The sequence below is a fragment of the Chiloscyllium plagiosum genome, chromosome 16 (genome assembly GCF_004010195.1).
Source record: "Chiloscyllium plagiosum isolate BGI_BamShark_2017 chromosome 16, ASM401019v2, whole genome shotgun sequence".
Lineage (NCBI taxonomy): Eukaryota > Metazoa > Chordata > Chondrichthyes > Orectolobiformes > Hemiscylliidae > Chiloscyllium > Chiloscyllium plagiosum.
In genome coordinates, this window is record NC_057725.1 from 49,845,889 (window position 1) to 49,866,517 (window position 20,629).

The window sequence follows — 20,629 nt, forward strand, 5'->3', positions numbered from 1 at the left end:
GAGGTTTTAGTAAACAGGAATCTGAAATCCAGTTAACTGGATATCCGTTGTTAGGAAGATGTTACAAATTGGTTAGAGAGATTATGGATGTGCACTTAGTCAAATAACTCGGAAACAGACCCTTCTATCCAATTAGTTCATGCCAACCACATTTCCAAACTAAACAAAATTTATCTATCTTTAAAAAACCTAAGTTAAATTGGAAGAGTCAGCACGATTTCAAAGGAAAGTCATGTTTAACCAATTTCTTTTCTGGAGGGAATAAAGTCACCACAGTGCTAGCAGAGCATAGGCTGCCCTCTCAGAGAAATAACTGGTTTAACCAGAGGGTCACCACACCTCAAGCGAAGGAGGAGGTCGAGAAGGTGGACAGCTGGTACAGTAATTGCACTTGTAATGCACCATGAACCAGCCCATTCATCCAACTGAGCTAACTGACCAGAGGGAACAATATGCATTGTGAATGAAGGAACACAGGAGGCATACAACATTTGGGTTTAAAAAGGCATTGGATATGGTGCCACAAAGATTAATGTGAAAAATAAAAACAAATTGTATGGGATAATATTAATAAGTATGGATATAAGTACAGCTGACAAAATAGATTATGCATAAGTGGATCCTTGCCTGATTAGCAGCATGTGATGAGTAAGTGTCTGTGCTGTGGCTTCAACATTTTTCTTAAAGATCGATTTCCATGAATGACTTAAATGAGGGGAGCAAAAACATGGCAGATATATTTACAGAACACACAAAGACAGGGAGGAAAGTTAAGCTGTGAAGACTAAGGAGGTTACAGATGGATGCAGAATGGGTGGGAAAAAGAATTGGGAGGGATCTGATGTGAGAAAATGTGAAGTTGATCCTTTCAGCAGGAAAGAATGAAAAAGTAGAATATTATCTTAATTGGAGAATGACTGCAGAAATCCCAAAGGTACAGAGAGATTTGGGCATTCTGGTGCAGGAGTTATTATGCAGGTACAGCATGCAATCAAGAAAGCTTGTTGTCCTTTGAGGGGAATGGAACATAAAATGCTTCAGTTGTTTAAAAAGGATTATACTTCAGTTATGCAGGACATCGTTGGACCAAATCTTGAACATGATATGCAGCTATAGTATTTTTATTTAAGTGATGTAAATGTATTGGAGATGGCTTACAAGATGAATGTTTGAAATGAGTGGGTTGACTTGGAAGGACTGACCTGGTTTCCACTGCAGATTTAAGAATGACAGTGACTTGATTGAAACGAAATAGGGTCCTGAACAATCTTGACAAGATGGATGCAGAAATGATGTTTCCTCATACGGGTCAGTGCAGAATTAAAATTGGCAGTTGCCCTTTCAGGTGAGGGATGGGGGGAACCTTTTCCGCAAGTGTAGTGGTACTTTGGAACACAGCTTCACAAAATGATGGAGATGGGATTATTAAATCTTTTTACGACAGGAGTGGATAAAAATGTTAGACAGGGGAATCTAAAGGTTTTGTTTTTTAAATATAAAAAAGGTTATGGGGTAGATGTGAATGTAGAATTCAAAGCAAACAGATTAGCTATTCTTTTCCTGAATGGCTGAGCAGGTTTGAAGGACAAATGGTCTACTTCGGCTTCTATTTCATATGTTTGCATAATATTTGAACAAGGTCCAAGCAAGTTGCATCAACTGCAAAGTGATCAATTGTACATTTCTTAGATATTAACATATACTGGTTCACATGATTTGAGTGCACCAATGGAAGGCAGTTTGAAACAGACACCACATGAGACAGACACAAGAGAAGAGCCAGAGGCAAAAAGAACTACAGCAAAGGAACTGGGAATGTGAAGGTACAGATGCAGACAAAAAGACATACGGAGACGGAAACAGGAATACAATGAGAGAAGCAAATCACTCAGGAAGTAGTCAGCTTGTCAAAAGCAAAAAAAAGAGCTCTTCGAGGTAATGTGCAAGCTGGCCAAAAAAATATACATGCTTTAAAATGTGAGTAACTTTCAGATGCTAAAACTTGGTTCTCCTGGCCACTTCTTCGTTGTACCACTCCCTGTGGACCAGGTTCCCTTAGAGAGAAGCTTATCAGTTTCTGGGCAAAAATATGGAGCAGCATCCTGGAATTTTCTTTTTAAAGAAGTACCATAGAATTCATCAACATTACAAAAGTGGATGAACTGACTGTTTAAAAGAACTGTGGGCCTTTCAAGATATCTATTCTTTGAAAATGTCACAGATTGTCTCAGCTGCTATGGTGGAATTTAATCACTTTTAGTCCAGACCCAGGAGGCCCAGGTTCAAGTCCCACCTGTTTCAGATGTTTTAGAAAACATCTAGATCACAGAATAGACTTAGGTATGTAGACCATACATTCCAAAGACTGGGAGACCATATCCAACAGCATATCACTTCAACTATTTGCATTTAACAAGGCGTTGATCATGTTTAGAAAACTTGCAACACAGGCGTCCAACATCGATTCTGCACTTGAATTATCCCTTGTGTGCACAAAATTTTGTTGTTAATTTAGGATGGCACATAGCTGTACTGGAAGCTACATAGGGCCCTATTCTTTAGAGGCAAGAGAACATGTACACACATTTTGCCCATTTCAACTCCATAAAAGTCATGACAACCAGGTTCTCAGTCCTATTTTAGTGACCATATTTCTCTAAATTAAATTCAACTTGTTTACACTATCTTTTAGTTACTGTACAAAACGAATCTCCGGTTCAAATGTGGTGTTCATAATTGGTTTGAAAAGTTCTAATGCATTGTAGACAAAATGCATCCTGTTCATAAGATCATTTATCATTGATTCTGGTCAGGACAATTAGCCCGTTTAAGATTTAAACAAAGCCTGGCAGGGAACAGTCAACCATTATTATTTACTGCATTTATCATGGCAAGACCTCTAACAAGAGCCCATTTGCCATCCAGTCAGCACTCCCCTCTCTCACACACAGTACATACATGTAGCTTTCCCCGAGAACAATTTGCAAGAATATCAGGTTGAGTATAAGACAAAACGGTCTGGCAAAATGTCTTTTTTTGTCCCCACCAAGACATATTTAAAAATAAAGACTTAAGCACGGTGGAAATCATTCCTGTGCTAATTGCGTCTTTCACATTTGGACAGTTTTCATCTTCTACCACCCTTGACTACAACAATGGTCACAAACTTTCAGATATGGTACCAACATTTGTGTAAATGAACTATGCAGCTTAAAATCTGAAGCCTTGCAGAAAGTTCTTAAAAAGGTTTCAAAGCACTTTGACATTGTATAACACCTAGTAACCAGACTCACTGGCAATCACCGAAAACAGGATGCATTTTGTCTACAAAGAAGTAGAACATTTCAAACCAATTAGAGTCAGATGTACAGCACGGAAACAGACCCTTCAGTCCAACTCGTTCATGCCGATCAGTTATCCCAACCCAATCTAATCCCACCTGCCAGCACCTGGCCCACATCCCTCCAAACCCTTCTTATTCATATACCCATCCAGATGCCTTTTAAATGATGCAATTGTAGTAGCCTCCACCACTTCCTCCAGCAGCTCATTCCATACACATACCACCCTCTGCGTGAAAACAAATTGCCCCTTAGGTCTCTTTTCTATCTTTCCCCTCTCACCCTAAACATATGCCCTCTAGTTCTGGGCTGCCCGACCCCTGGGAAAAGAGTTTGTCTATTTATCCTATCCATACCCCTCATGACTTTATAAACCTTTATAAGGTTACCCCTCAGCCTCCGACAACCCAGAGAAAGCAGCCATAGCCTATTCAACCTCTCCCTACAGCTCAAATCCTCCAACCCTGGCAACTTTCAAGTTTCACAACATCTTTCTGATAGGAAGGAGACCAGAATTGCATGCAATATTCCAACGGAGGCCTAACCAATGTCCTGTCCAGCCGCAACATGACCTCTCGACTCCTGTAGTCAATACTCTGACCAATAAAGGAAAGCATACCAAACGCCTTCTTCACTATCCTATCTACCTGCGACTCCACTTTCAAGGAGAGATGAACCTGCACTCCCAGGTCTCTTTGTTCAGCAACATTCCCTAGGACCTTACCATTAAGTGTATAAGTCCTGCTAAGATTTGCTTTCCCAAAATGCAGCACCTCACATTTATCTAAGTTAAAGTCCATCTGCCACTTCTCAGCCCATTGGCCCATCTGATGAAAATCCCATTGTAATCAGAGGTAACCTTCTTCACTGTCCACCGCACCTCCAATTTTGGTGTCATCTGCAAACTTATTAACTATACCTCTTATGCTCGCATCCAAATCATTTATATAAATGACAAAACGTAGTGGACTCAACACTGATCCTTGTGGCACTCCACTGGTCACATACCTCCAGTCTGAAAAACAACCCTCACCAGCACACCCTGGCTTCTATAGACACTAAAACATAGGAGTGGAAGTAAGGCCATTCGGCCCATCGAGCCCACTCCGCCATTCAATCATGGTTGATGGGCATTTCGACTCCACTTACCCGCATTCTCCCCGTAGCACTTAATTCCTTGTGACATCAAGAATTTATCAATCTCTGCCTTGAAGACATTTAGCGTTTCGGCCTCCACTGCACTCTATGGCAATGAATTCCACTAACAAACTCTTCGGCCCAACAAGTCTGCCGGAGAGCAACCCACCCAGACCCATTGCCCTACATTCACCCCTTCACCTATCATTACGTGCAATTTAGGGCATGGCCCATTCACCTAACCTGCACATTTTTGTGTTGTGGGAGGAAACCGGAGCAACCAGAGGAAACCCACACAGACACGGGGAGAATGTGCAAACTCCACACAGACAGTTGCCTGAAGTGGGAATTGAACCCGGGTCTCTGGCACTGTGAGGCAGCAGTGCTAACTGTTTTACAAGGATGTTGCCAGGGTTGGAGGACTGGAGCTATAGGGAGAGGTTGAATAGGCTATGGCTGCTTTCTCTGGAGCGTCAGAGGCTGAGGGATAACCTTATAAAGGTTTATAAAGTCATGAGGGGTATGGATAGGATAAATAGACAAACTCTTTTCCCAGGGGTCGGGCAGCCCAGAACTAGAGGGCATATGTTTCAGGTGAGAGACCTAAGGGGCAATTTTTTTTCACGCAGAGGGTGGTTCGTGTATGGAATGAGCTGCCAGAGGAAGTGGTGGAGGCTACTACAATGAGCGGCACGGTGGCACAACAGTACTATCTTTGAGCCATTCTGTATCCAAATGGTGAGTTCTCCCTGTATTCCATGAGATCTAACCTTGCTAGCCAGTCTCCCATGGGGAACCTTGTCAAATGCCTGGTAGGTCCATGTAGATCACGTCTACCACTCTGCCCTCCTCAATCCTTTTGTTCCTTCTTCAAAAAACTCAATCAAGTTTGAGAGACATGAGTTCCCATGCACACAGCCATGTTGACTATCCCTAAATCAGTCTTTGCCTTTAATGAATAACAAATTGAAGTTTGAAGTTTTCAAGTAGTGACTAAAAAGGTAATTAACACAAACAAGTTGGACTTCAATTAGAAAAATAAAGTCACTAAAATAGAACTTGTGAAGTTGGTTTAGAAAGGATTTAGCAATCAAAGTCGGCAGAGTTCCCCATGTAAGAGCTATGCTACAAATCTATAATAGTTAGTGAATGCTAAATAGAAACAGGATTGTTTGGTGACTGTGTTGTACTAGCCTATAGCATAATCTATAAAACGCACTTGGGAAGGAAGCAGAGAGCAACTTGCATTTGTGAAAGGACTCCAGTTAAAGCAATTACCTCCAGGACAAGGTTAGTATTACTGCTCTGGTTTCTACATTGAAACTAGTTTCTTGGGAGAGTTATAGAGCAAGACATCTTCCAGAGGAGATCTCCTTTAAGGGATGACAATTTTTTTAAAAATGGATTGTACTTCATTCAGCCACAAGCCAGCTACTCAAAAGACAAATCTCACCATTCTTCTTCCATATTTTTCTTCAATTTCTGAACAGAGTTATGATCTAAGGACAAAAGGAAAAGGAAATTAAATCAAAAGTGAAAAGAACGTTGGTATAAAACAAAACTTGCAGTGTCAAAGAGCTCAATCAAGTATTAGGTAAAGATTCAAGAAGCTGATACAAATAAAGTCTGTAGAATTAAACAGTCCAACAATATTCTAAAATTTGGAAGAATATGTGCAGGTTAGTCAGGGAGAAATGTAGAGTAATAGGGGAAATGAGTCTGGGTGGGATACTCTTTAGAGGATTGGTGTGGATCTGTTGGGCCAAAGGGCCTATTTCCACACTGTAGTGATTCTATGAAATGTTTCATGTTCCATGTTCAAAATCATCCTCATGAAGAGAATGAGAAACAGTATTAGATTCAAATTACAGCGTATTGAAAATTTTGAAAATTCATTGGGTAGAGTGAGGAATTGGGGTTGAAATACTAAAAAAAACCAAACAGGATTGCTGCTTAAGGTCACTACTGAAACATGAATGCAAAGCACAGTGTGCCTTTTATAATCTGGATTTATTTTCTCACTGTTAATGAACCTGCATAATCTTGGATAATTTCACTATCCTTGCTCAATTAGTTTGGCATATTAAATCGCTATTTTAAAATATTTTGCTGGCTCTTTCCACATTTGGCTTTTCATTAAACTACAGCAACAGAGTCAAGAAACCGAAACTACAAAATCTGTATTTCTAGGAAGAGAAAGCAGAAACCTCCAGTAAAAAGACTTTTTGTTCCAAAATCTGAAGGAAAGAAAAAGGCAATCGCACTTCTCAAGAACCTGTCAGCATACAGAGGTAATGAATGGACAAAAGGAAAAGCTAGACAAATGCTCTTTGATCTGAAAGTTAAAAAATGGATTTAACCAGATCTGGACTATCAGTTTTAGATAGAAAATTACCTTCATCATAATTAATGAAATATTATGGCCAGGTTAGTTTAGGTTTCTAATAATTCTAAAATTTCATTTGTTGGCAACAGCCCATCTAAGTCATCCTTGAAACCCAAAAGAAACTTACAACCTTTTTGGTTAATGCTGCATTTCATTTCTTTAGAAATGAAGGGCAATTAATTAGATTCTTTAGGCTTAAAAAAAAAACTTTGGACAATGGAAGAGTTTACTTAAGATTCAATTTGACAGAAATTTGGCAAAAGTCCAAGGAGAATTCAAGATAGTCAATTATTCTCCATAGAATTTCTTTAAATTCTGGGTAGTTATAGCTTTTCCTTGTAACCTCTTCACTAATACAGCAAGGAGGTGATGCTAAAGATTTATACGAGTCACAGATTAGACTTTGCCTGGATTATTATGTATGGTTATGGGTACCGCATAAGAATAAGGTAAACACATTGCATAGAGTGCAGAAAAGACTTACAAAAATAGCTGCAGAGATGAGAATGTTCAGTGATAACAGAAAAATTGGAGAAGCTGGACTATTCTCTGGTGAGAGTAGTTCTGATTGATGTTTGCAAAATCAGAGGGTACTGAATGAAGGAGATTGGGAGAAACCATTTCCTTGTTAAAAGTCTACTAAAGAACAGGAAGATGCAGATTTCAAGTGATTTGCAAAAGAAGCAAGTGTAATGTGATAATGTTTTTCTTAAAACAGTTCAGTTCTGGAATGCATTGCCTGGAAGTGTAGTGGAAGCAGGTTCTATTGAGGCAGTAGATTATTTAACTAAAAAGAATATGCAAGATTATGGGGAAAAGGCATGAGAATGGTGGAGTCATAGAGCTCATTTGGAGAGTCAGTAGGGCTCCACCTGCAGAATAACCCTTTTATGATTGAATAGATTCTTTTAGCACAAGTTTTGGTCAAAAAAGGTGCTCAGAAAGGAGAGCACAAGGGGAGCCATTCTGCATTTAGAATACAAAGCAGCTGTGAATTTTCCTTAGTTTGAAAACTTACAACTGGAAGCAGAGGACTCCTGCATATTTTTTCTCCAGGCAACTGATTTGTGCAAAGATTTTCTGCTGGATTTCCGCACCATGGTAGTCCGTTGAACATTCAGTGAAAATTTATCCATCAATCTGAAGCAGCTGGACCGGCGACTGCTAATGCTTTTCCGTACCGATCTGCGATTATGGTTGCGAACAAGCTTATTTTCAACTTCCCCAGAGTTGGAACCCCCATCTGCAATGGGAGTATCGCCTAACTCCCAGTTAGCTAAATGGGTGTCTCCAGTAACTGCATTTACTTTAGCAGTAACATCAATTTTCAGCTTCATTCCTTCAGGATTTGGGCTGCTGGGGTTCATTGCAGTTTCCAAAATAGTTTCACTCATAGGTTGTTTTGCTTTAACTGTTTCTTGAAACAAGTTCACATCTTCAGAAATCAGAAGAGATTGAGCTAAGTTGGCCACATGACTCTTCTGCAATTCTGGAGGCTTGCAGTCATTCAGCGACAATTCAATCAATGGAACTCTACTATTAACTGGGACAATATTGTGTTTTTCAGTTTCTAGACTGGCCATTGTTGCTCTTGCAGGTGACTCTGGTTGTGTTAGATTAACAGGACAGACTTGCTCAGTTCTGCTCTTATAGTTACCATTATCTTCCACAAAGATTCTGTTAAAGTGTTTCGGCCGCCGAACTGAAGAACGCCTAAAACTTTTTCGGCTTCTAGAAAACCTGGAAACAAATTTTTAAATTACAAAAAGATGCTTAATTAATTTAGCAGTTGGATTTGTGAATCTCAAAATGGAGAATAAATCACTTTTCCTCCATTACTAAAAAAAATTAATTGCATTTTTATGAAATCAATTCACGGTAGCAAAATATTTTATAACATTAATAGAAACCATGTATTCTATCATTATAAAATTACAATCTTCAGGACAAACATTTCTTATTCATATCTAAACAAAATTAACAGCAACGTAAATGTTGCTTATAAAACCACATTGCTATCTCACACTTAAAGCCCTTGCCATGCAGGCAAGAGTTGGCCTGGTTGAGACACATCAGGTGCATGATGGGGCAGAATCCTCAAATCTAAGTGCTTGAATTTGAATAGCTGCTACCATAGCATTAAACATCAATTATTTGCATTTTGGAACAGCCAACAGTCCATCTAGAAGACTCCGGTCAACTAGGCTTCAAAAATCACTGCACTAACAGCATGGAAACTTCTTGTCCCCTTCTCAGGTACTATACCAGCCAAAGGCATGGAGTCCAAATGTTTTGTGGGAATAGGATTAGGTAACAGAAATACATAGACAATAGCAGAGTTTGTCTTTAAAGGAACACTTCACTGCTCTGATGGAGATGCTTAATACTCTCCTAATGCATTCTAAGGCATTAAAGCTAGCCACAACAAGTAATACCAACCAAGCAGAATAAACAATCATTTGCATTTGAAATAGACTGCATAATTGTTTGAAGAAATGAAAACAAAGTAATTAATTCATACCTTCAAACTGCACAATTAAGCTACACTGACTTGCTTGGTAAAAGCAAGTCAACAACAAAAAATGATTTTCCATTAGTTTTTGGAGAGAGAAGCAATTAGTTGAACTGTGTTAGCTCCTAACTCTTCCAATTCACAAATATCTTAAAGTTCATTATGTTGTATGGTTTCCTTTTTATGGTTCACCTTTCACCCTTAGCACATTGAAAAAAAAATTAATTGTAACATCAGGTCTTATGCTTGTTTAGCCTATCGGAAAAAAAAGGAAGATTTTTCACATCTCCAACCATCCTGGTATAAATTGAATACACCATTTATCCTGCCCAAAAAAAACCAGAGTTGCTACCACAGTTGGATAAACTTATTCTATAAAAGTTCACACCTTTGTGCTATCATTTTAGGTTTGCTGAATTAGTTTTACCAAACCAATGTTTCTTCAATGATTATTCAATGTAACATTAGTTGAGAAAAGAAAAATTTCATAGTCAAAAGAAACAAATGGCAAGGGGGGAAAATGGGGGAATTTTGGCTTTTAAAAATCACTACTGAAAACAATTGAGATAGGTTCAATCCCAGTGCCAGTGTTCACTAAATGGCATTGATACCCTTACCTATTATTGGAATCCTGGATTACAGATAGACGCTTTCTAAGCAGTTTTCTTTCTGAAGGGGTTTTTGGCATCAACTCTGGCTCTCCATTAAAGTCACTGAAAAACATAAGCTAATAAATATTTCCATTGAAATTGATAAAATACATTAATTCTTCTCCATAATGTCCATTGATTAAAATGAATGAAGGATAGGTTGAAGTTATTAATCTTGTGACTTAGTGTAAGCATGTTCATATCAAACTGATTTTCTGGATATAAAAATTGCTGGACAGGTTAGAGGATGTTAGCGAGTTTTGAGAAGATTTGTAGCTCAGGTTGAGGTTCTGGATGTAGGTTTGCTCGCTGAGCTGAAGGGTCATTTTCAGATGTGCTTCGTCCAGAGGCACCTAGTATGATGATGAAATGTCTGAAAATGCTCAGCAAGCAAACCTACATCCAGGTTAGAGGGAAAAGCTATGACATCACAATGCCAGGGGCTAGAAAATAGGTATGTGCACAAAAAGGAATATCCAAGTGCTCATCATACACTTGTTTCAAAAGCATATATTCAACAATTATCTCATGGTATCTGGCAACTAATCTTTTCTCAATTACAAGTTTGAGAACACATCTAGGGTTGCCAAGGAAGAATTGGTACAGAAAGCAAAACAAATGGCATCTGAAGATGTAGACCTTCCTCAGTGAGAAATGAGTGTTTGAATCAGGTTCAAAAGTAGTCAGAAGAAAAAAAAAAGATTAACAATTAAGTGAATAAAATTGATCAAATTCTCTGCAGTTTACTGCCTCTAATATTATGAAATTGAATAAATAACCATTGCGTTTGAAATACACTGCTTACAATGGAGGTTTTCATTTCTTGAATCAATTGAAACTAAGTAGTGTTTGAAATTGGACATCTAAACAATGGAAATGGTGTACTTAAAATCAGTTCAGATGGCTTGGTACAAAAGTAGATGGAAATGTGTTGCTGGAAAACAGCCATTCCTGAAGAAGGGCTAATGCCCGAAACGTCGATTCTCCTGTTCCCTAGATGCTGCCTGACCTGCTGCGCTTTTCCAGCAACACATTTCCATCTCTGATCTCCAGCATCTGCAGACCTCACTTTCTCCCCTGGTACAAAAGTAAAAAAACTAAGTGAATTTCTTGGTTCATGCAAGGATAAGAAATCAGTACTTTCCAAATCCTTTTGCCGATTACAAACTCCTTGGTTGAAAGCAACAACTTTGTAGCAGGTTCTGTTCCATTCCGGCTGATATCTCAACATGATCTCTTCTAGACTGCATTTTAGATAGCATAAAATCAAATTGCTAGAAATGCTCAGGTCTGACAGCACCTGTGCAGAGAGAAGTTTTCAGTCTCTTCCCCTTCAGATTCAGATGTTGCCTCCTAAACGCAACCAGCATTTTGTTCTTATTTCAGATTTTCAGCATCAACAAAATTTGATCTTTGTAGAAAGTGGACATAGTTTATTTGGCTTGGAGGAATGGTTACAGGAGGACACAGCAAATATATTAAATATTATTTTCACAAATTCAATTTCCAGAATAGGCTAAACTGCTGTAAACAGGAGCCATAATTTATTTTTTCCAAAGTCTACTTTGTTCCCAAACCAAATAAGTCAACTGCAGCTTACCGCCATCTAGACAGATCAAGAACTAAATAGAACAAAAACAGCTCAAAGCTCAGCAGATCCTACAACATCTGAGAAGAAATATCGGGTTGATGTTTCAGGTCTGGTGACCGTTCCTTAGAACTGTTCTGAGGAACAGTCACCAGACCCGAAACATCAACTCTGATTTTTCTTCAGATGCTTCCAGATCGGCTGAGCTTTTCCAGCAACTTCTGTTTTTGTTCTGATTAGCAACATGTGCAGCTCTTTTGGTTTTTATCAAGAACAATTGAACCATTTAATCCATTAAAAAGTCTTGCATTTTGTCTAATCCTTTTCAACTTCAGGACATTCTAAATCACTTCACACAAACACAAACAAACAAACCCACTGCAGTATAGTAACTGCTGTAGAAAATGCTCCATGCAGATTGGTTCACAAAGACTCAAAAACAAATATGATGATGCCTAGATATTTTGTTTAGCTGCTAGCTGCATTATGAACAATGGACATTCCTTTAAAACAGTACCATGGAATCTCATACATCTACAGAGTCTAACTCAGCCATTTGCTTGACCATGCCAATTTGAAATAGCAACCCTATTGAGTATAACTCTTAACCATTTCAACAGTTTTGCATCCAAGACATTCTATGTTTTCACAATCCATGTGTGGAGAAATGTTTGACATGTGTGCCACATGGTTTGAATTTTATTACATTCTTATATTTTAATTCTATATTTCAATTTTTTCAGTTAAAAGATTTCAAGTACATCACTCCTCAATTTCAATAAAACTTTAGTCATATTCTAAGTCTTTCATTTGGTCTAGCCATTACATTGGCTAAACTCTTCGAATCGAGTCAAAGTAGTTTATCATTTAAAAACTCTTTTAATGTGGGCGGCACGGTGGCCCAGTGGTTAGCACTGCTGCCTCACAGCGCCTGTAGACCCGGGTTCAATTCCCGACTCAGGCGACTGACTGTGTGGAGTTTGCACATTCTCCCCGTGTCTGCGTGGGTTTCCTCCGGGTGCTCCGGTTTCCTCCCAAAGTCCAAAGATGTGCGGGTCAGGTGAATTGGCCATGCTAAATTGCCCGTAGTGTTAGGTTAAAGGGGTAAATGTAGGGGTATGGGTGGGTTGCGCTTCGGCGGGTCGGTGTGGACTTGTTGGGCCGAAGGGCCTGTTTCCACACTGTAAGTAATCTAATCTAATCTAATCTACTATGGTACTTTGCATTTATTATTCCAGTCAATATAAAACTTTAATACTGCTTTATTAAATAATCTTTATATCCAAGGCCCACAATTCCATCAGCATTTTCTCTTACTCTGCCATTTAGATTTAAACCCCCTCATTGTTTCTATCACTACCTCACATCAAATGTGCCTGTCATTTCTTGGCCTGTTCATTTAACCTATATTATTGGTTTTTCACTTACATTCACAATTCATTAGTGCCTTTTTAATAATTGGTAGATATGAACATTTTTAGAGTAGACAATGGCAGAGCAGGGGGAGGTGGAGATTGGACCATTGAGACTGTATCAGAGAGCTAGGAGCTTTACAGCCAGAAAGTGAGGCAAGAGTGGGCCTTGGAAGATGGTGTGTGTTTAGGTCACTTTTCTTTGGGGGGGGGGGGGGGAGGCAGGGAAGGGAACAACAGGCACAAAATAATGCTGAAATTGAAATTGACTAAGGTAGTGAGATCAGGCACAGAAGACTAAACAATGTGATGAACTATATCTGGAACTAGAGACTTTACTTGTATTAAACAGGGTGGTGGTGATGCACCATTGATCTCAACTTAAACAAGCAGATGGAGAGAGGAAATAGAATAATGGTGCAGGTCCTGGAACTTTTTGGTGAAGCTAATCAAAATTGCTTTCTCTAATTTTAAAATCTGACAATAATCAGGTTAGAGATTGTGTCCTTATTCACCACAGTTGATGAACAGCATAATCAAAGCACTTTTATACTGCCAAAAAAGTAGATGTAGTATTTAGTGGTGTCAAAACAAAATCAGATTTCAAGGAGGCTAAATGCTAAGTTATCATACTCATGGAGCAGGAGAGGAAAACAATGCAAACCAAACCTTAGGACAGGAGGCATAGAATGAGGCCTTTCTACCCAATGTCAGCAGGGGCTCTGATGCTGCTATGAAAGTGCTCCATACCATCATAGCAGGTTGGAGATTTTCCATTCTGAAATCCCCCATCCACACAACATACTAGGTTTGCATGCAGACAATATAAAGAGACTCATTCATGACTTCTATGTTCAATTGAGGGACTTTACATTAGGGAAGGGAGCCTGCCACAAGACATTCACACTTTCTTCCCACAAAACAGTTGTTGACTTCTTCCCTGCACAGGTTCACTATATCTGGGGACAGACACAGGTCTACGGCACAGACAAAGACCCTTTGGCCCACTGAGTCTGCACCAGTTTAAAAATAACCATCTAATTATTCTAATCCCATTTTCTAGATCTTGGCCCATAGCCTTGTATGCCTTCGTATCACATATCTAAACATTACTTAAAATGTGGAGGGTTTCTGCCTCTATCACCCTTTACAGGTGAGCTCCAGATTCTTACTACGCTCTGGATGAAATAAAAACTCCTCAAAGCTCCTCCCCTTATCCTTATGTCACCCTAGTGAACCTATTCTGAATGTAGTTTCTTAAATACAGAGATATACATAGCACCTTTGGTATGGTCTCATCAACTCTATTGTACTTATTACAGGATCATAAATAGGAACAGGAATAAACCATTTAGCCCATTCATCCCATTCTATAGGATCATGACTGATCCAACATTTCTCTTATTCACTTTCCTTACCTTTTCTTGATTATCCTACTGATCCAGGATCTCTCTCAGACAGAAATATGCACAAGGTCACACCATTGATAGCTCTCTGCGCAAGGAGTTCAAAAGACTCTCAACACACAAGAAATTCCTCCTCAGCTCAGTTTTAAATTGCAGCCGACCTCCCAACCATCGTTTGAGACTATTTCCTCTGGTCATAGACTCTCCCACAAGGGAAACATCCCCTCAGCATTTCCCCTGCCTGTCATTTAAGAGTCCTACATATTTCAATGAGATCTCCTCTCATTATGCTAAATTTCAAGCAAGTCCTAACTCATTTAAGCTTTGCTCATTAGACAATACCCCCACTTTTATTAAGATTGTCCCACCATTTATATTCCAATCCCCTTGCAATGAAGCTCCATGTACCTTCCTAGTCAACATGCAGTGACAGCAAGTTACAAGCGTGACTCATGCACACTAGAGTTCATGCATACCATGGGCTTTAGGACTTCTGCCATGCCTCTGGTTACTAAAATATGTTTAACAAAAGTAAACTCAAAATTTACTCATGTGAACAATTCCAGAGATGAGGAATGTGACATGGTGATGGATTGGAGAAGTTAGGACGTTTTCCACAGACAAACAGGGAAGATTTGATAGATATGTTTAAAACCATGAGGTCTACAGAGTAGATAGGGGAAAACTTGGTTACCATTTGTGAACAGATTAAGAACTTGTGGGTACAAACTAAATTAAGTTAATTGGCAATAGAAAACCTTTTCATGCAGTGAGTAGTTAGTGTACAAATACGGATTAGAGACAGAAGTAGACCATTCAGTCCCTTGAGCGTGCTCTACCGTTCAATAAAATCCTATATGATCAGTTAGTATTTGGAATTCTATATTCCCATCTCTCCCCAATAACCTTTGATTTCTTGCCCAAAGATCTACCATCAACTTAAATTCAATGGCCATAAATCCCCCTTCCAAAGTCCCACAACCCTCAAAGAAAATTCTCATCACAATCCTCAAAGGGCAACCCCTAACTTTTTTTTTTAGGAAACACCTTTATGTGTACCATGTCAGGGCCATTCAGAGTCTTGTATAATTCAATAAGTCATCCCTCGTTCTCAAAATCCAGTAGGAACAGCCTGTTCAGTATTTGCCGAAGTAAACCCACTCATTTAAAGCTCAAACGTCCTCTGAACAACTTCCATTTACATCCTTCCAAGGAGACCAAAACTGCACAAGCTATTTGAAATGCGTTCTTACCAATGCCCTGAAGAATAATCATAATTTTATTCTCAATTTCTCTAAAAAGGGAGAACCCCATGCACCAATTAATTTGCTTATTGAATGACTCCTGCCCAAAAAACACCTTCTTGAAACTCTGCAGCTTTTCTCTACTTTTTCACTCTTGTTACAAAAAAAAAACTTTTTCCTCCACATTAGATGCCATCTGGCCAGATTTTTGACTACTCACTTGATCCATCACAACCTACCACTTCATAACATACAAAGATAGGAAAATGGCAGCTGCAAATTTACCATACTTTTGCTCCCCTCATCCAATTCATATCCATAAACTGTAAATAAAATGTCCACAGTACATCCTTTTCATCATATCCTTCCAATCAGAAAAAAGTCCATTTATGTAGACTCTTCTCTGCAATCTAACCTTCTATCAATGCTAATGTTATCCCCTACGCCATGCACTCCAACTTTATACAATAATCCTTAATGTAGTAACTTGTCAGACAATATCTGGACAGCCCATTTATTCACGATAAACATTATTCAAACAAGTTAGTTAAACAGAATCTTTCTTTAATGAAACCATGCCAACTCTTAATTGTTCAGCCATGACCTCAAATGATTGATTCTAACACCTTCCCCATAACATGCATCAAACTATGGTGAATTATCTTTGTTACACATCAGTTTGATAGAACATTTGCACAATCGAACAAAATTTGGAAAATTGACACCAGTTATATCAACTACCCCATTATACAGAGCTAGAAAGCAATACTTCAATTGGCATATTGATGGCAATGCACAGAACCTGGGAGGAAACATTGCTGGAGCTTGGTTTGGAGGTTAACAAGAGGAGTCAGATCAGTACGTGTCATTTGCAAACTTTACTGTTTCTTTCTTTTGGGGTAGCCCATCTCTTAAGGCCCCAGGATGCAGTTTATCAGGAACTGAGTTTATCACAACTGCAGCTCCATCAATTAGCCCAGTGGAAGGGACAGTTCTAATCAAGTTGTGGAGACAAAGTAGACTCTGGTTTGGAAAAGGAATATGCAGGTTTATGGGGAAAAAGCAGAAAATGCCATGCTTACTCAGTCATGCAGGTGGGTCAAGTAGCCTCCTTCAGTGCTCTAACATTTGTGGATTGAGGGGTGTATAAATAAGTCTAGTCACCATCCTGTGTTGTGCTGACTTATAGTTATACTTGGATTTAAAAACAAAACAACATTTTGCTCTTTGGTATTTACACACACAGCTACTCTGGAGTCTGAACAACTAATGGATGATACAATGAGGTCTCACCAAAGTTTATTTTTCCCCTTCAGCAATCTACTCGTGCACTTTTCAACACCACTTTAACTTGTTGGTCTCTGGCACCTTTTCATTTCATTCACACAAGTTTACCCAAAGTCACAAGAACATAGAACTCAACCAGAGAGCAATTAAGACAAATTATGCATTCAAGGAGAGGCTGGATAAACAAACCGGGACAGAGGATTATGTAAGTAGGAGTTAGAGGAGGAAGAATGGTGGAGGTGGAGTGGAACATCAACTGTATATTAACTTTAATTCTACGATAAAAAACACTTATTCTGGGTTATTGTTCAAAATGGGAAAAGAATATCAATAAACAAGGCCAGTTAATGGAGATGCTGCAATATTTTACAAAGTTTTATGGCAACTCATACAAGTTGGTTACATTGTTGCTTTGTTAAAAGCAAGTAGTGAAGATATTTGAGACTCGGTGGCAACTGGGGTGTACCTAAAGGGCAAGACATACTATTGCTTGGGTTTTCAGTGGGGACTAGCTGTGTCATCCAAGAGTTATCAGCCTGACAATAACTTCTGGGCAGTCGGACAATATGTACTGGGTAGTAGATAGGCAGATAGTCACTATTCCAGGGAACGTGACATAAATTGGGCTTCTGATGAAAATTTATAACTTATCAGGTAGACCTAGGCTAACAGAACATCTGCCAATCCTCTGTCCTGAAGAAATCTTTATTCCAAATACAGAGGAACCTTGATTATTAGAATATCAATTATCTGAAGGAGATCTTGAGGTCCCGATAGAAACATTACGTCAAAGAGCTGTCTCAATCCTAATCGCATCTTTTGTTTATAGGTACAAATGATTAAAAACTAACTCGGCTCACTGAAATGCTCCCGAGAACAGTCCTGGACAGTCGAGGCACTGCCTCCAAATAACTGACCTCCTGCCCTCTCTCTTCCCCCAACACTTTCCGAGTTCTACACAGGGGTGTACCCTGAAACACCCTTCCCAGAAAATCTCTCAAACGTTGTCCTGTACAGGGCAGAGGTGGAACATGTCAAAAAGTTGCAGTAACATTGTGAGCATCTGGAGACTTACCTCACAAAGGCAGCAGCAGTCTTACTGTTTGTGTACAATCCAGCTGCCCCAGGGAAGGGGTGGGGTGGAAAAAAAAATCAGGCCTGGGGCAGGGGGTGGTGGTGGACAGGGGTGGGGTTGGAGGTGGACAAGGTGGGAGCGGATGGGGTTGGGGGCAGGCAAGGGGTGGGTTTTTGCACAGTGTGTTGCTGCCTACTCTCCTGAACAGGGAGCAGACTTCACAGGAAACTTTGAGCCCCAGAGGAAATCAATTAACAGTAATAATCCATTATCTGAACGAAATAGTGCCTGCCCATCTCGTCCGGACAATCGAGGTTCCTCTGTAAATAGGTTCCAACCACAGGAAAACAATTATGAACTGTTCAAATACAATGCGATAGTCTAAACTTTATTCTTCTTCTTACCAAGCCCCTCACCACATATACTTGACAGACAAAACATTCGTGCTATGGATGGAGGAAAGAAAAACTGGGAAGCAGTTCATGGGTGCTAGTCCACAGCATTCGCCAAGATGAACATTTTGCTTGCTGGGAATTTCAGTTTTTAAAAGTCTCTTTTCGCCAAGTTCCTTGTACATTAACCAGTAACAAGAGACTCTGTAGCTAACGACCACACCTTACAGTAACTGAGTAAGGGCAGTAACATTGTGAGCATCTGGAGACTTACCTCACAAAGGCAGTCTCTTTTCGCCAAGTTCCTTGTACATTAACCAGTAACAAGAGACTCTGTAGCTAACGACCACACCTTACAGTAACTGAGTAAGGGAAAATGAACTACCTTTCTTCAGCCATTTTACTGGACAGAAAGACACACCATCTGGCCCATGCCAAAGGTTTCTGCTAGTATTATACACATTCATGCAGTTCAATAGTGACTAAAAGACTGAAAAATTATTTGTCAACTGTCTTGTATCTGTAGTAAAGAATTGAAAAAGGATAAGCAAATAAGATCAGAAAACAGTAAGGACTAGCAAGTACTAGAGAGACACCTCATCAAATACTGTGGACTAGTACTATCGAATTACATTCCCTTGAATTTTTTTTCTTTCTCTGCACATAAGATTTTACTAAAATCGGTATTGTTGTTACACAAAATTTGGGTCATCTCAGCAAATACAACATAATGATTTATAGTTTTAGCAGTATTCTCACCAGATAAACATCTTTGTGGCTTCCTCCTGGATTTCTTTTAACCATATTTCATTTGCTTTAAAATCTTCAATAAGATCATTCAGTTTCTCACCAAAAAACTTCAGCATGTTATCAGTATCCACAAATGTGATGGCTGTTCTTGAAGCCATCGTGCTCTTAAATGGGAAAAAAAGAGAGTAACCAAATGCAAGCAGCTTAAATTATTAAGAGCTTAGCAAGACACACAAGTTGTCCTTAAAATAATAAAAACAAAGAATTATGTATGCTGGAAACCTGAAACAAAAACAAAGCATTGGAGAAATCTGGCAGCATTGGTGGAGAGAAAACAAAGTTAGTGTTTTGAATTCAGTATTATACTTCAGAAAGAGGAAAGATACAGACAAACAAAGATATTATTGTTGATAATGTCAGAGAGAGGGGTCAATACTGGATAGGGTGCTAATGACACATTTAAATGGTTGAAAAAATAATTTGGCTGTGCCTATACAAAATAGAACCTAGGGGTTTGGCAGCAAACAAACATGGAGAACAAAAATTCTGAAGTGGTTAAACTCAACTTTGAGTCCTAAAGTTGAAGGTACCTAGGGCAGAGCTGTTATTGTTCCTCCAATTTGGATGAAAGCTCACTACACTACTGCAACAGGTCAGAGACAGAAATGTGAACATGGTAGGGTGTTGAAGTGGCAGGCAGCGAGATGATCAAGGCCATTTTTACAAGCAGAAACAATTGCTCAGCAAAGAAGTCACCCAGTTAACATTTCTGTCTCCTCTACACGGGGTGGGGGTGAAATATAGAACAACCTTTGTTACTTATTCCTTCCACATTTATTCCCATTTTAAAAAAACTCAAGTTTACCATTCAGCTGAGACAACCAAAACTTCCTCTATAAAATCAACACAGACATTGAAGTCGTATTCAATCGCTCATCTCAATTTGCCATAGTGTTGTGGGAATAGCGAACGAAGCAGGTGGGTGTGGATTCATTGTAAATCAAGCCTTATAAAACTTAACCCGTGACAATTACAAGTGTCCTAAGTTGAATAGCTTCTTGGTCAAGCTTATACATCACTTATCTACCCAGTCTATAAGATGTTATCAGCAAATTATTAATCAATCGTATGCGTCCATTCCATCCTGGCATTTGTTGGATTACTATTCGTTGTAGCAGCTTTCAACAGACACCAAGAAAGAAGTTACAGCAAGGTGGCGGGTACACAGAAGTATATAAAAGACTGCTTAAAAATCGTGGAAACTTTACAATAAACAAATTAATTAAACCAAGCCTCAAGTGGGTGCTGCGTTATTGCACATAGATGGCATTATTTCTCCCAGCGTGACCGGCTCTCCGAGCTGCTAAGGCCACTCTCGTAGGAGGGAGTACATCAGGACCGAAAGAGCTGACACCCTCTCACCTCCAAGTGGCCGTCCAGAGACAGCCC

General features: G+C 39.3%; 1 protein-coding gene across 1 annotated transcript in view; it reads right to left on the bottom strand.

Annotated features, from left to right (window-relative positions):
* Positions 1–20,629, bottom strand: part of LOC122557882 (inner centromere protein-like) — a 67,308-nt gene extending 46,679 nt beyond the window's left edge. Inside the window, exons 1-5 of the mRNA XM_043706050.1 lie at positions 20,603–20,629; positions 19,190–19,344; positions 9,994–10,089; positions 7,883–8,604; positions 5,932–5,977 (exon numbers count right to left, since the gene is read on the bottom strand). Coding sequence (XP_043561985.1) covers positions 5,932–5,977; positions 7,883–8,604; positions 9,994–10,089; positions 19,190–19,338 — 1,013 coding nt within the window. The 5' untranslated portion in view covers positions 19,339–19,344; positions 20,603–20,629. The remainder of the gene's footprint in view (positions 1–5,931; positions 5,978–7,882; positions 8,605–9,993; positions 10,090–19,189; positions 19,345–20,602) is intronic.